General features: G+C 30.9%; 1 protein-coding gene across 1 annotated transcript; it reads right to left on the bottom strand.

The window, feature by feature from the left end:
• Nucleotides 1-2,333: 2,333 nt before the first annotated feature.
• On the bottom strand, nt 2,334-13,385 carry LOC114125949 (uncharacterized). Its single transcript, XM_027989785.2, has 8 exons — nt 12,489-13,385; nt 9,812-10,072; nt 8,760-9,117; nt 7,796-8,449; nt 6,703-7,035; nt 5,991-6,319; nt 3,710-4,311; nt 2,334-3,615 (listed from the first exon to the last, which is right to left on the bottom strand). Exons 1-8 carry the CDS (start codon nt 12,753-12,755, stop codon nt 3,207-3,209), a joined length of 3,213 nt encoding a protein of 1,070 aa, XP_027845586.2. The 5' UTR covers nt 12,756-13,385; the 3' UTR covers nt 2,334-3,206.
• Between the last annotated feature and the right edge of the window lie 699 nt (nt 13,386-14,084).

The raw sequence follows: 14,084 nt of genomic DNA, 5'->3' as shown, positions 1-14,084 counted from the left end.
ATTTAGGTAATTATTTTTAATTTATCATCAATAAGCAACAGGAACTATGATTTCTTTACTCCAAATGATAAAATAAAATATGATTTACATAAATTCAAACATATTATATATACATATTTTTAAATATATTATATAAATCGTTTTTTTTTTGCATTTTATTACCTATCCTCTTACCTCGTAGCTATACGCCTATACATCAAACATAGGCGTATTATAGTACTATAGTATCTGTAGCAGAAGTAGAAAAGTCTTTCTATAAGTTGGAATATTCACTGAAAACACGACAAATATTAACAATGAGTCAAAACGATTTAACTAATTTGCTATTTTATCTAAGAAGAATGCATTGGCTCCAACAATACGTTTCGATGATGTCTAAGCTGACTTAGCTGAGTTAACTACGCTCAAATCCTGTAAAACAAATTTTTATCTTTAAAAAAAAAACACAATTGTCAATTTTTCAATATAGTCAAATTAAAATATATTAGTTCTTTTCATTTTTCATTTAAAGAACATAATAATAAAAAAAACATTATTATTATCATCGAAACGCTTATCAGCTTATTATCCTTGAATTTGAATAATTTATAGTAAATTTGAAGTTTTATAGAGGTATAGGTTATAAAAAAAATAGGTACTATAAATATTGTAATATTAGTACTTACGTCAATATCGTTATTATGCAGTGACAATCAAAATAACTATATACCTAGTTGAAAAAGTGAGTATGTAAGTAACTATTCTACTGCGTAATACGAGTCGAGGAATGTAGCTTAGTTCGTCATTGAGTTGGTCACTATAATCTAAAAAAAATATGAATTCAATTTGAACTCAATGATAAATCATTGCATTTACAAAACGATTTTGAGCGGAGAGAGTTTGGATATCGGGATATTATAAGTAGGCACTAATTACTAAGTATTAATATACTTGTATATAGGTATTTATACAATTATCATCGTAGTAGTTGTGAAGGTTAGGTATATAAAAATATATTAATAGGTACCTATAAGTAAAAGTTTTAACTTTCTAAGTCTCCACAAAAAAAAAGTTGAATTACAACAAAATAACTGAAATCAGTACCTATAGGTGTTTATTGTTAATATTATATCATTTTTATAAATTTTATCTTATTTTAAAATTATAGAATCTTACTATACTAAATGATTTGTATGTGTATTAAAAAGTACATAGGTATACGTATACTTTTTTTTATATCATAAAACATCCACTAACAATAATTAGAATAAACCAGTGGTACGCGAAAGATTACACGATGGAATGCGAAGGCCGCATGAACACATAGTGTTAGAACGGAAAACTAAAAATAAATATTTGATTCTAATCTCATTGAAAATGTGTTATTTAATTCATATCTTATTTTAAAAAACTAATAAATAAAAATAATAATTAATTGTAGTATTTTACTGCCTTATTATTTAAAATAAATGTATTTAACTAATAAGTAAAGTATTTAAAATTTGGATCGTTCTATTTTTAGTCATTAGTGGTACGTGACAGATTAATAATACACCTAAGTGGTACGCAATAAAAACAATTTGAGAACCGCTGGTATAGACTTTTCTAAAGTTTATTTTCTAAAGAAAAATGTCAAAAATAATACTATCAAGAAGAATTAAAAATCCAACAAAATTACTTATTAGTTATTACATTTTGAGTTAAATTGTTTTACTAACAATTTATAAATTTAAAAATTTGTTTTATATAATATGTATACAAAATTTGAATTATTTTGTAAAAAAAAAAAATTATTGGTGTTGTATCAAAATAAATTGTAACAATAAAATAAAAATATTAAAATGGGAGTTATTATGAAGTCATAATTTTTATAAAATCATACTATAAATCTATTACTATTAACTACTGTAAGTAGTTTATTATATGGTTTAATTTTAGAAACAAGAAGTATAAGAGTGATGGTATGAAACTGTAGACTACAATTATCTATTGGTTCAAAAGGGTAAAACCTAAGACACAAATAGCGAGGATTTTTGGGGTTTAATATAACTTATTACCTTGGAAAAAGATAAAATTATATAGTATCATACTTTGTGTTGTATATATTAGCGATAAGTAAATTTTTCCTGTAGTGTTAGATAGTCTAGACGATAGACATTAAACATTGATCATATCCTGGAATGGACGTTTAAATGCTGGAAACCACATCCAGATGCTGCAGAGAAGATAAATAACATAGTTTAAAATAGTTTCTGATAAATGATATGTGATTACATACAAGTAAAGGCTTACCACTGGCTAGTGGCTACCATTCTTAAATTTCTCAATAAAATACAAAAATATATTAAAATACATTTTATGGATATTCGTATAGTTACGTATATTTTATATTATTATAAATATTTAACAACAAACGATGATAAAAGAGAAAAAAACTATAACAATCTCAACAATAACAACGATTGGCAATAAAATATTATTACAAAACTAAAACTATACATACATATATATTGTATAAATTGTATATATATGTATGTACATATTTTTAAAAATATATGTTCGTCTATAATTAAAATAATCATAATATAAATATCTATTATATTTTAATACATAAACGTACATCCACAATGTTCGTATACAATTTACACATACAACAATGATTTGGGTGTGTTTATGAGAGGAGGGTATTGTGGAAAATAATTATGAAAAAAAAGATAACGCAAGTGTCACAAAAATTCTAACAAAAAATAAAGATATATGGCAGTAGCGAATTTATTATTTATTGGAAATATATAAACGCTTATATCAACGTTCACTGTTGCCACCGCTATAAATATTGATAAAAAAAAAAAATAATAATAAAACAAAACAAAACACTACCACTATTGTAAAACTAATTAAACACTACCCACAGACTTTTAGACTAAACTAGATAAATAACCCGGAATGTATATAAAAAGTTGATGTTTATCTATCATGTTTTTGGTTGTTTAAAAAATCCATAGATATATATATTATATATTATTACATATTATACAATATCAATGACTATTTATATCTATGTTAATTTTCCAACCAAATAAATGTGTCATGATGCCTTATTTGATTACACGAGTTTTTATTTTATCTTATGTAGTTTAAAAGTCTGTGATGTCTACATCTGCTATTAATGCCGCAACACCACCCAGAATACAGAAGAGCAATATGACGACCACTGAATAATGTAATTACCGCAGACAGGCCTCCAGCATTTCGACAAACAATTTGTTCATTTTGACTACAGCTGTACTATTGCTACCACTGCCATTACCTATAGATGATGGTCGGTCAGCAGCTGCAGATTGCCTAGTAAAACCTACTCCAGAACCTGGAGCAACTGTGTTTTGTGGTTGTGGTGGTTGAGTGGTGGCAGCTAATTGCTGCTGATTTTCCCGGTGAACCCGGGTCCAGTACTGCCGGATTAGTTGATCAGCCTGTCGTAGTGCGGGCAAGCACATAAGCAGTTGAATGAGTTTTGACGAAGCAGAGTCTGTGGATTCTGTTTGATGAGAATGGTGATGATGGTGTTGTTGGTTGTCAATTAATGGAGTGCCTCCACAACAATCGTCATCGTCCATCACTACGTTGTTGGTGGTACTGTTAAAGTTAAAATGTATTAATTAATATAATAATACTATTAATGAATAGACAAACAATATTACACATTGATAGTTCTAAATATGTTACTAACCCGACGACAACGACTGTAGCCGCAGAAGCATCTGTAGTGGATATGCCTGAGGTATCCATATGTTGTTGTGGCTGGCGATGAACTTGCTGTTGATGATTGTCAACAACGACAACAATTTCACCACCATTGTCAAGTTGATTAGATGTAGTATTGTTGTTGCTGTTGCTTTTGCAGCAACAGCTACAACAATTGGTAGTCATTCCACTGCCGTCTGCAGTGGTGGCTCCATTGTTGCTACAACAATCCATAGTCACGGCTGGTGTAGAACAACAATTAGAACTACCATCACAACAACAACAATTTGATACTGCCGCCACAGCCACAGTCATCTCCAGATGCGTTTGAAGAGCACGGGCAATGGTAGCACGAAACTGTTTGACAGCTGACTGCTGCTGCTGCTGCTGAACCACCACATCATCGCCTTTAGACACTGTTCTATTGGTACCATGATTCTTTCCAGCAGCTGCTGTTGTCATCGCCGATGATGCTAATGTTAGATCATCTGAATTAGCCAAGACTAACGCCTTGAGTAGATAATATTGATCTGAAGTTAAACCTTCTCCACCATTTACTGCTCTAAATTGTCGAACTATATGAGCCGACTAAGCAGCACAAAAACAAAAATCAGATCATTGTTAATGTTATATTTATATACAATTATATACATTATTTATAAGTCACAACTATACAGTATTCATTTTTATACTTATTATTATAAAATAAGTTTATTATTATTATTATTTTACAATCTTAAATCAAGTACACTAAACATTGATTTTGTTGCTTTCAAGCAATTAAACCTAATTAGATATTTTACAGATATTATTATATTTAAGGCGCTGCTCAGTAAAGAGCATCGAAAAAATCTGCATTATTATTCTGTGTAAGTATCAGCACAAAATATATACAATAATAAAGTGATCACATAAAATGGTTCATAAATAACGATGTTTTACTTTTTATATTATACTAGTAAATACACGAAAAAAACATATTATTAGTTTTATTAACAATTGTTGATGTAAGTGAAATACGATGAAACTACGATCAATAGTTTATGCAGTAATGATAATTAATTCGTAGTAAGTGAGTTGATTCCCAAGCCTACTTTACATATTAGTTGATTCTCGGGTTATTATTAGATATATACGAGTTGAATTTCTATTGTTATAAACGCAGTCGAAAACATATATAAAATTCAGGAGCAATAGGACTAGAAAATTTAAGAAAAACCAAGAAAAACAAATTTTTGAGAGAAATTATGTTACGTTATACTGGTAATCTCATTACCAAATACCATATTTTTGAAACAATTTGTTATAAATGATTACAAAATTACTAAAAATATTTAATAATATTTTTTTTTATAAATAATAAATATAATATAATACAATATATATTATATATAAATATTGAAAAAAAAATTAAATAACCCGGTAATCAACTCATACGAAGCCGATTAATTAATCGGCATATAAAGTAAATAAGTATTAGGTTGATATAGGGACAATAAATCTAATATGAGCCCGATGTACTGAGGATGAAAGAATAATACGCACTATCATGTCGAACTTGTATCGTACAGTTAAATGTACGAGTATATTATTAACGATTTCTATTTAACGGATACTTTTGTAAATTTTGATAATAAATTACATAATACTTAATATAAATAAGATAAAACACTTTGCTTTTAATATAAATAATAAGAATATTTTATCTTGTCAATAGTTTTTGGAAACACATTTCTCATTTATACAAGTCAGAAAATTATCATACAAATTATATTATAGGTATTTAATAACTTAAGAATAAATAAAAGTAATACAAATGCTTGTATTTCTTAAAATATAAATCATAATTTATAAAATTTAATTAGTTATTTTAAGAAGAAAAATGTATAAATATATTTTTAAAGAATGTTAATGAATTGCTTTTATTTATAGAATATTTTAGTAAATAAACATTATTTTGATCATTTTTTAAACAAGCAATTCAATTATTAATTGTTATTGATAAATTTTATAAGACGTGTATAAAACGTCTATAATAAATAAAAAAATCTAATACTTAACTATTTAAAAAATTTAAGTTGGTGGATGATTTTTAAGACGTGATTAAAATTAGTTAGATAAGTATGATTTAGTTAATATTCTTTCACATTTTTTATTTTACTATAGTAAACAATTATTTGGTGGATTTTTTAAGGAAAAGAAAACATTAAGGACTCATACATTTATTTTAATTATATCTCGAAGTTTGTTCGGTTCATGATACTTACCAAGTTGTAAATGTCCAGCACAGTTGGAGTCGTGATCACTCCCGAACCACCAGTTGTACCATTTGACGATGAAGAAGCGCCGTTAGTTGCAGAACAACACTCTCTAGCTAACTTCTCGTCCAACCAATAATCTGTAGCATACCGCAACCTAAGACCATTGCCACTACATTCTTCACTGACAACGCCAATACTATTAATGTCACTACCGCCGTCACCACTTTGACCATTAAACTGTTCCAAGGAACGGAATGCCGTGGTTAATGTCAACAGTTCCGCCCAAGTTGATTGCAATAAGCGCATTTGGTCATTGAGCGATAGGTCAGTGAACCCTACAGGTAAAAATACATTTTGTCGATATTAAATCACGTATATATCGATATATAAACGTATGTCAAATCGATTTGTCTCATAGACCAAGTGACTTTTTCTTAAAAAAAAAGTATACCAAACGCACTTAAAATGACTTAGGTACCTTAAGTAACAAACGAAGAAACTCTGAATGTATTTATACCTATGATAATTCTACTTTTAATAAATTAATTTTAAATAAGAATAGATAGATTAAAAATTGGAGAATTTGTCATTATCATTTTCTATTCAATAATACATTTCTCATCAACACGGGACTTATAATATACCTATAATCTATATACTTGTATAACTATATATTAATATATTATGTATGCATGTATAAATTAATTTGTATACGTACCGGGTATCTGCTTGGCCCAACCAATGGTGCTTACCAGCTCTCTGTCATATAGTTCAGCGAGCGTGTGCACAACCATAGTGGCCGCCACCGATTGTGATGACGCTGCTGATGCTGATGACGATGATGATGACGTTGATGATGGCGAAGACGTTGAAGATATACCGTCTTCGACTATACCACCACCCATTGTTACCACTGTTCCTTGCTGTACACCTAGGGTCGAGGACTGTGTGAAAAACTCCATTGTGAGGGCGGCGTTAGTTAATCCGTCTCCGGCACCTAATAACGTTGGCATCTCAGGTTCACATTGTCTAAGGGCTTCCAACATTTTTTCTAAGAAAACCAAACAAACAAAATTATTATTTACTTAATTTTTTTAGTAAAAAACACAAGACATTCACAACAATAACTACAGAACATATTAACATGTTTAATATTTAAGAGGCCGCCAAATCCCCATAACATGTTGTCTCAGTCTTATGAATGTTAGTAAAACATACCAAATCTGCATTCAGGCAAATTAATTTTGTATTATTAGCTTTAATATTAGTGTGAATTGATATTTTTAAACTTAACAGTAAGAATATAATATAAATAAGTAATTATGTGGGGTTATATTAATATTTTTATTTTAAAATGAGTTATAATTAGGTATGTAAAATATTATAATTTTAAAATGGATAAAACTTGTTTTAAAATTGAAATATAAATAACGATTTTAAATCGCCTTGGATAATATTTTTATTTTCAAGCTTAATAATATGTGAGATAATAGGTAAATGTAATCTAGGTTAGCTAAAATTAGATTAGGTTAACCATCCAGTAAGTTAATAACACAAAATTGGTTCTGCAGAAGCAGAACGTATATTATTTGTTAAGTGTGTGTTTTTAAGATAGATAGAATAAATACACAAGGGTTCGATGTATATTATTAAGTTATTATCACAATTTAATTCAACTGACAAGTTATAAAATATTATACACGAATAAAAGTAATACTTAAAATTTTGAATTCAAAAATGCTACAGCTAATTTACTTAAACCTTTTAAAATTATTGAATAAAATAACTATAATATTAACTTTAGAACTCACCACACTCCTTGATTGCATCCACTGCAGTTACAGCATCATTACAACAACACTGCTGATCATACTCTTGTTTAATACACACGCCATCGTCATTATTGTTGTTCCAACCACCACTTCCTCTTCCGTTACTGTTAAGCAATCTGTGGTGATGATGTTGGTTGTTGTGTACTGACACTGTCGCGGTTGTACCATTACTACCGTTTGAACACATTTGGCGAGGCACTGAATTCAATTGTTGATGGTGATATGAATGGTGGTGATGATAATTTCCGGAGATAATTTTGTTATTTCCAAAAGCATTGTTAAAAGACTGCTGTTGATGGTGGTGATGATGTATAGACGAGGCGGCATTATTGTGCGTATGATGATGATGATGATGGTGAATAGAATTATTGACAGTTGTCGCTGCAGTAGATTGCTGTTGCTGATGCACAGTTTGCGGTGCCGATTGAACGACAGATATCGCCGCAGTAGGTATAGGAGTAGATGGCTGTCTTCGGTACTTTTGACGACCGCCACGCACCCGATCCAGTCGCACGCCTTCTTTGAGCATACCGGTCCTCAGACACTTTTGCATACGACATGCCTGACATGCTTTCCGCCGTCGTTTATTGATTTCACAATCTCCACTGGCAGGACATGTATATTCGATGTTACCTTCATATTAAAATTAATTATAGTTATACATACCTAACATAATTTATCACAGAAATACAGTATGTATTATAATTTTTATAGTTAGTAACTACCAATTGCCATTGTGAACTCCACAATTGCGCACGACGGGGGATTTAGAGGTAGTGATAATGGTTGTAATAACAGTGGTAGTTACTAAAATAGTGACGTGATAGGATACCACGTCTTGCAGACGTTAGGCAATTCAAGAATTGGTTAAGTACAAAAAATGAGAGTGCAGTGTAGGATAATAGGCTTATATAAAAAAAATTGAACATGGGCTTGTACAAACCCTGTATGGTGCGCTTGAAGAACGCCTTGCACGCTTCACACGATGCTACGCCATAATGGAAGCCTGAAGCAACGTCGCCGCATACCAGACACAGGCGTCGTGGTGGAGGTGGTGACGAGGAAGTAGCATTGGTGGTGTTGCTATTATTGTTAGTGACAATTGTCACCGCCGCTGCCGCGTTCATATTGTGCTGTTGCTGATGATGGTGTTGGTGCTGTTGATGATGATGGTGATGGTGATGCAAACTATCACCACCGACCACAGCTGACATGGATACATCTTCTTCTTTGATCATTACAACGGTAGTAGAAGGTGGAATTTGTTGCTGCTGCTGCTGTTGGTTATGATGGTGTTGATGCTACAGATAAAACAAAACAATGAAAAAGTAAGTACTTAATATTATTTTTTAAAGCTTAATACTCATAATATGTGATTATATTGAAGGTAATATAAATTGGTTATTGCTTATTACAATTGTGCACGGTAACAGTAAATATTGCTAGGTACCCACATTTTGTGAGTGGCGGACGTGTAATTGTATCAGTAGGTACGTAGCGCTAAAAAATGACAACAACCGATTTATTACAGCGTAACTCGGCACAAATCAGTATTATTACATAACCAACCCACTGACGACTTAATAACAACAATAATATCGTAATAATATGTGCATTTGCATCGCGATATCGGTGATCCACTATTATTACCACACAAGAGTATAGTGCAATAACGATATTATACGGCTATGAATTATTCAAATGCATCCGCAAGTATTATTTAAATGTCAAATTTAATCTGCATGCGAATATATATCGGCGAGAAATACATTGTGAATAATAGTATTAATGACATCTTTTACGACACATTTCATGGCTCATGTAGATACCATAAGTAAAATTACTATGCAAAATTATATCATAGTTGAATCACTTATTTGAAAATGTGTCTATTTTTTTTAAAAAATTTGAGTCCAGTGTTATTAATGGTAATATTCAGCATATTTTATAATTAAAAAAAAAAAAAATAAAAATACTAATATTTAACAATTTTACCTGTTGCTGTTGTATCCCTGCTGCTGCAGTGGTGCTTGAACAACAAAATTGAGCGACCGATGACGATGGTTGTCGGTGTCGGCTGCTTCCAACACTACCAGAATCGACAGATACAAGCATAAGCCTTTCTTGGCGATTAGTGGTAGTGGTTGATGCTGATGACGATGTGATGTTATCAAATTGCTGATTATGTTGAATCTGGAGTTGTTGATGTTTAGCGGCTGCAGCAGTTAATCTTGGCCGGCGGTGACGACGATAAATCTGTAAACAAGAAAATAATTAAATAAAAATTAACAGTGATAGTTCAAGTATTCTGTGTAAAGCATCTCTAAGTACAGTGGAACTAGATAATATTTAATTAATAATAAGTAAGTTCAAGAAATGAAACATTTTTTTTTTTTTTTAGTGTGACATAAAATATAGCAGAATGCTATTGAAATTTATGTCATGTTATTATAATTTCAATTATTAAAACTGAAGGTCTTTATTTATTATTTATTTTTAATTAGTTTTTTTATATTTTTTACATGGATATAATGCATATGATAATTAAACAAAAACACAAATCTTTTTCCTATAATTTTTTTCAGTGTACAGGGACTAAAATTAAAAAAAAAATGTCAATGTATTCTATCTTTTTTTTTTATTTGTTATACATATTGGTCACATATATTATAAGGCAATAAAAATATTCAAACATTCAAATGATAACGCTTCATTATTGAAGAATAAACTATAATTCATAACTGGTATACTGCTGGTTACAATAAGCAATATTAAATACTATTAATTTTTAAAAAATAAAAAACTTAAATTAAAAGCTAAGATCAAAATATGTTTGTTTTTATAATGATGTGATTTTCTTTTAAGTGTAAACAAATACTTAAATAGAATAAAGATGTTTTCAAATAATAATAAAAAAGATTACTCTGAGTTTATGATTAATAAGTCTTAGTAAAATATACTTAATATACATAGAAATATCTAATATTTTAAAACATAAGAGAAAACAGATACAATTTTATGAGGGGAGAACCTATTGCTTTATTAGAATTTAAGAAAATGAGATTATTATTTTTTACTTATTCTTATATTTTTAAGTATTAAATTAAACATTATTTTAATGATTTCAGGTGCTTAAGTCCTATTCCAGTACTCCACTAATTAGTAATAGTAGGCTGACTGAATTATAGGTAAGAGTAGGGGGGCATTAAGAGATCTTTAGCACCCACACAGACTCCAAAATTTCAAACCATAATTCTCAATTTTAGATAGATAAATATTCAATTTAAATAAGTAAAATAAGTATAGTGTAATTCAAATTTGTTATTTTAACATTTATTTTAGATTAATTGTAGAATAGTTTGATAATAATAATAGTTACCACAGTCATTATTATTAATGATATTATTATACTTAGTCACTTAGGGAAATACTTTTCAAAAATAATATAACTTTTTCTTAACTTGTATAAATTATTTCAAATTGCTTTCATGCAGCAAACTTTGGAAAACACGAGTGCAGTTTTTCAAACATTTGGTGATTATAAAATTGATTAAAGATAAGTTTGTTACAACAGTTCACTGATTTATCTTTTTTTTTTAATTTTCCAATGATCTATTATGAATAACTTAAGTTTAACTAAGTTTTAGATAAGTACAGTATAAAAACAAAAGAAATAGTTTTGAAATATATACATATGAAAACCAACATGATGTATTAATTTTTACTTTTTGTTGATATTTATTATACTGTATAAGCATTTAAAAAAAACTATTTATAAAATAGGGAAAAATATATTATAAAATGAATTAAATAATGAATTTTACTTACATCTAATTTAAATATTTTTTTGAAAAATGGGATGAAGATTCATTAGATAGATTTTAGTGGGCTATTAACAATTTTAGCATTCCTTAAAATCAATTAAAAGTTGCACCTATGGACTGTCCATATGATGCGAGTAGATTTATGATCTAGTTTTAGATCAGTATAAATTATGTTATTTTCTTGAAGGAAACATTAATTTAAAAAATTAATATTATAGGTGAGTACCTAAATCAAAAATGAATTAAGAAAATATTAGCTACAAAAATTGTTTTAAACTTTCATATCTATTTTGGTTTTTACTGAGTTAATTAAATATACCTATTAGTTTTTATTTCAACCTAACTCTAAATCACCATAGTGTTCTCATTCATACTATTTACTAAATTAAAATTAATTAATAATCAACATCAGTACATTGTGTATTTATATGATCAATAATAAATAAAAAAAATCTAATACTTAACTATTTAAAAAATTTAAGTTGGTGGATGATTTTTAAAAATCTACATAAAAAGAAAAACAAGAAATTAGATATAACTAAGTTTTCTTATTTTTTAAAAAAAATATAATAATTACAAAACATTTTTAATGACAATTACAAGTAAAAAACTTTGATCACAATTAATAAAATACTTAGATAAATTACTTTATAAACCACAGTGAAGAACATAAAATAACAGTAAAGTTATAATTTTTTTTATCAATAGGTATTTCCTAACAAAATTTTTTTTTTCTTTGATTGTTTTTTCTATTATGACGTAAGACATATTTATAACAGGCAAATTTCTTTTGATTAATTACATAATATAACAATATAGATCACATCTTGTATATCTACAATACTCACGTCTTCTATTTCGTTAGTGTCGTGTTGCTGTTGATGCTGCAAGTGGATCAATTGATGTTTGCTGTTTTCATCGTCATCATCCATAGTCTCTTTTTTAACATAAATCAGGGTCGTAGTGGTTGCCTCGTCGTCTACGGCAAAGTCATCGTCACGTCCATTGACTCCCATAAACGTTGTAGACGCCGTCACATCGGACTCTTCGACGGCCACAGCAGAGCGACGACCGTTTCCACCGCTACCACCGCCGACGACGTTGGCACGATGCATGGCACCCGGCTGGGGTGGTTATCGTCCTAATCGGCCAGCAGCAGCGGACCGACGGCTACGGAGTCTCGGTCGTCTTGCGGCCAAACGTACCGAAGAGTGGTCTGTTCGGTACCGTCCGCGTCGATCACTTTCATCACGTGCACGCAACAATCGTTCTCAACACTCGTGTGTGTGTGTGTGCGTGTAGGTGTTGCAAAAGGGGGCCGCTGGCCGGCGAGTGCCCGCGGATAGCGCGAAAAAAAAAAAAAAATTAAACCCCGAATTGCAAAAAAAAAACAATCGTCTAATCTCCGTCGTCGGTTACCTAACTGCTGCCGTTTTAAACTCCACGGCCGTCCGGTCCACTCGGTCGCCGCACACAAATCAAAAACGCGAGCCCGCCGTGCCTGGATAGCGGTGAGCAACGCGCGCGCAACCGTCGGCCGTTCGCGACGACTCTACGATATTTTTTTCAATACCTATATTTTGTATTTTTTTTTTTTACGGAGAAAAACAGACACACGATTGATGATACCGTCGGTGTGCGAGTGTGCGCCCGTGAGTGTGTGTGTGCGTGTGCGGGCTTGTGATAATACGTCGTCGACGGCGCCGCGCACGCGCAAACGCCGCACGCCAGCCGCCTGCCGATGCCCGGCCGCCCCTTGGACTATGATATTATTATCTATAGATACGGTGACGGCGGCGCTGAGGCGGTGGTAAATAGACGTGTGTTTGGCGTTGGCAATGTGTCTACTATGAACGGACGGACGCGCTATTTCCTATAATGAAAAAATAAATACAATTTAATCTAATATTTTTTTTTTCTCACACGTATAATAATAGGAGGTGTCAGGGGCGAGCGCGCGCGCGTTCGCTCGAACAAATAAAATCGTCTATACCTACCTACCGCCGCCGCCGCCGCGGTGTTGTAACCGTAACTTACTCGCAAGTCGTCGGGTTTGTATACATAGGAAAAAAAAAAAAAAATAATAGACTTATTGCGTACACGCGATACGGCCAAAACACAACGCACACACGCCGTTTGTGTGTAAATGCGTTTTAAAAGCTGTGACGCGCGTTGCGAAACGACTACGACGACGACGACGATCGCGAGAGCCGCGCGTTCAAAATAATAATATTATACTCGCTACGTCTCGCTCGTGTACAAAATATTATCGTGTCGAAAATATTATAATAATATTGTTGACATAATAAATCGAGTAACCCGGCCAAGGCCGCCACCGCTAAACGACATAATATTATGATTTTTTTTTTTTTTTTTTTTTAGTAATTTTGTCAGGAGGTGTACGTTATTATATAATAATTGTTACAGCAGCTACCGACCGAACG

The sequence above is a fragment of the Aphis gossypii genome, chromosome X (assembly GCF_020184175.1).
Source record: "Aphis gossypii isolate Hap1 chromosome X, ASM2018417v2, whole genome shotgun sequence".
NCBI classification, from domain to species: Eukaryota; Metazoa; Arthropoda; class Insecta; order Hemiptera; family Aphididae; genus Aphis; species Aphis gossypii.
Note: the sequence above shows the minus strand (reverse complement) of the source record. Positions and strands in the feature narration are given on the sequence as shown.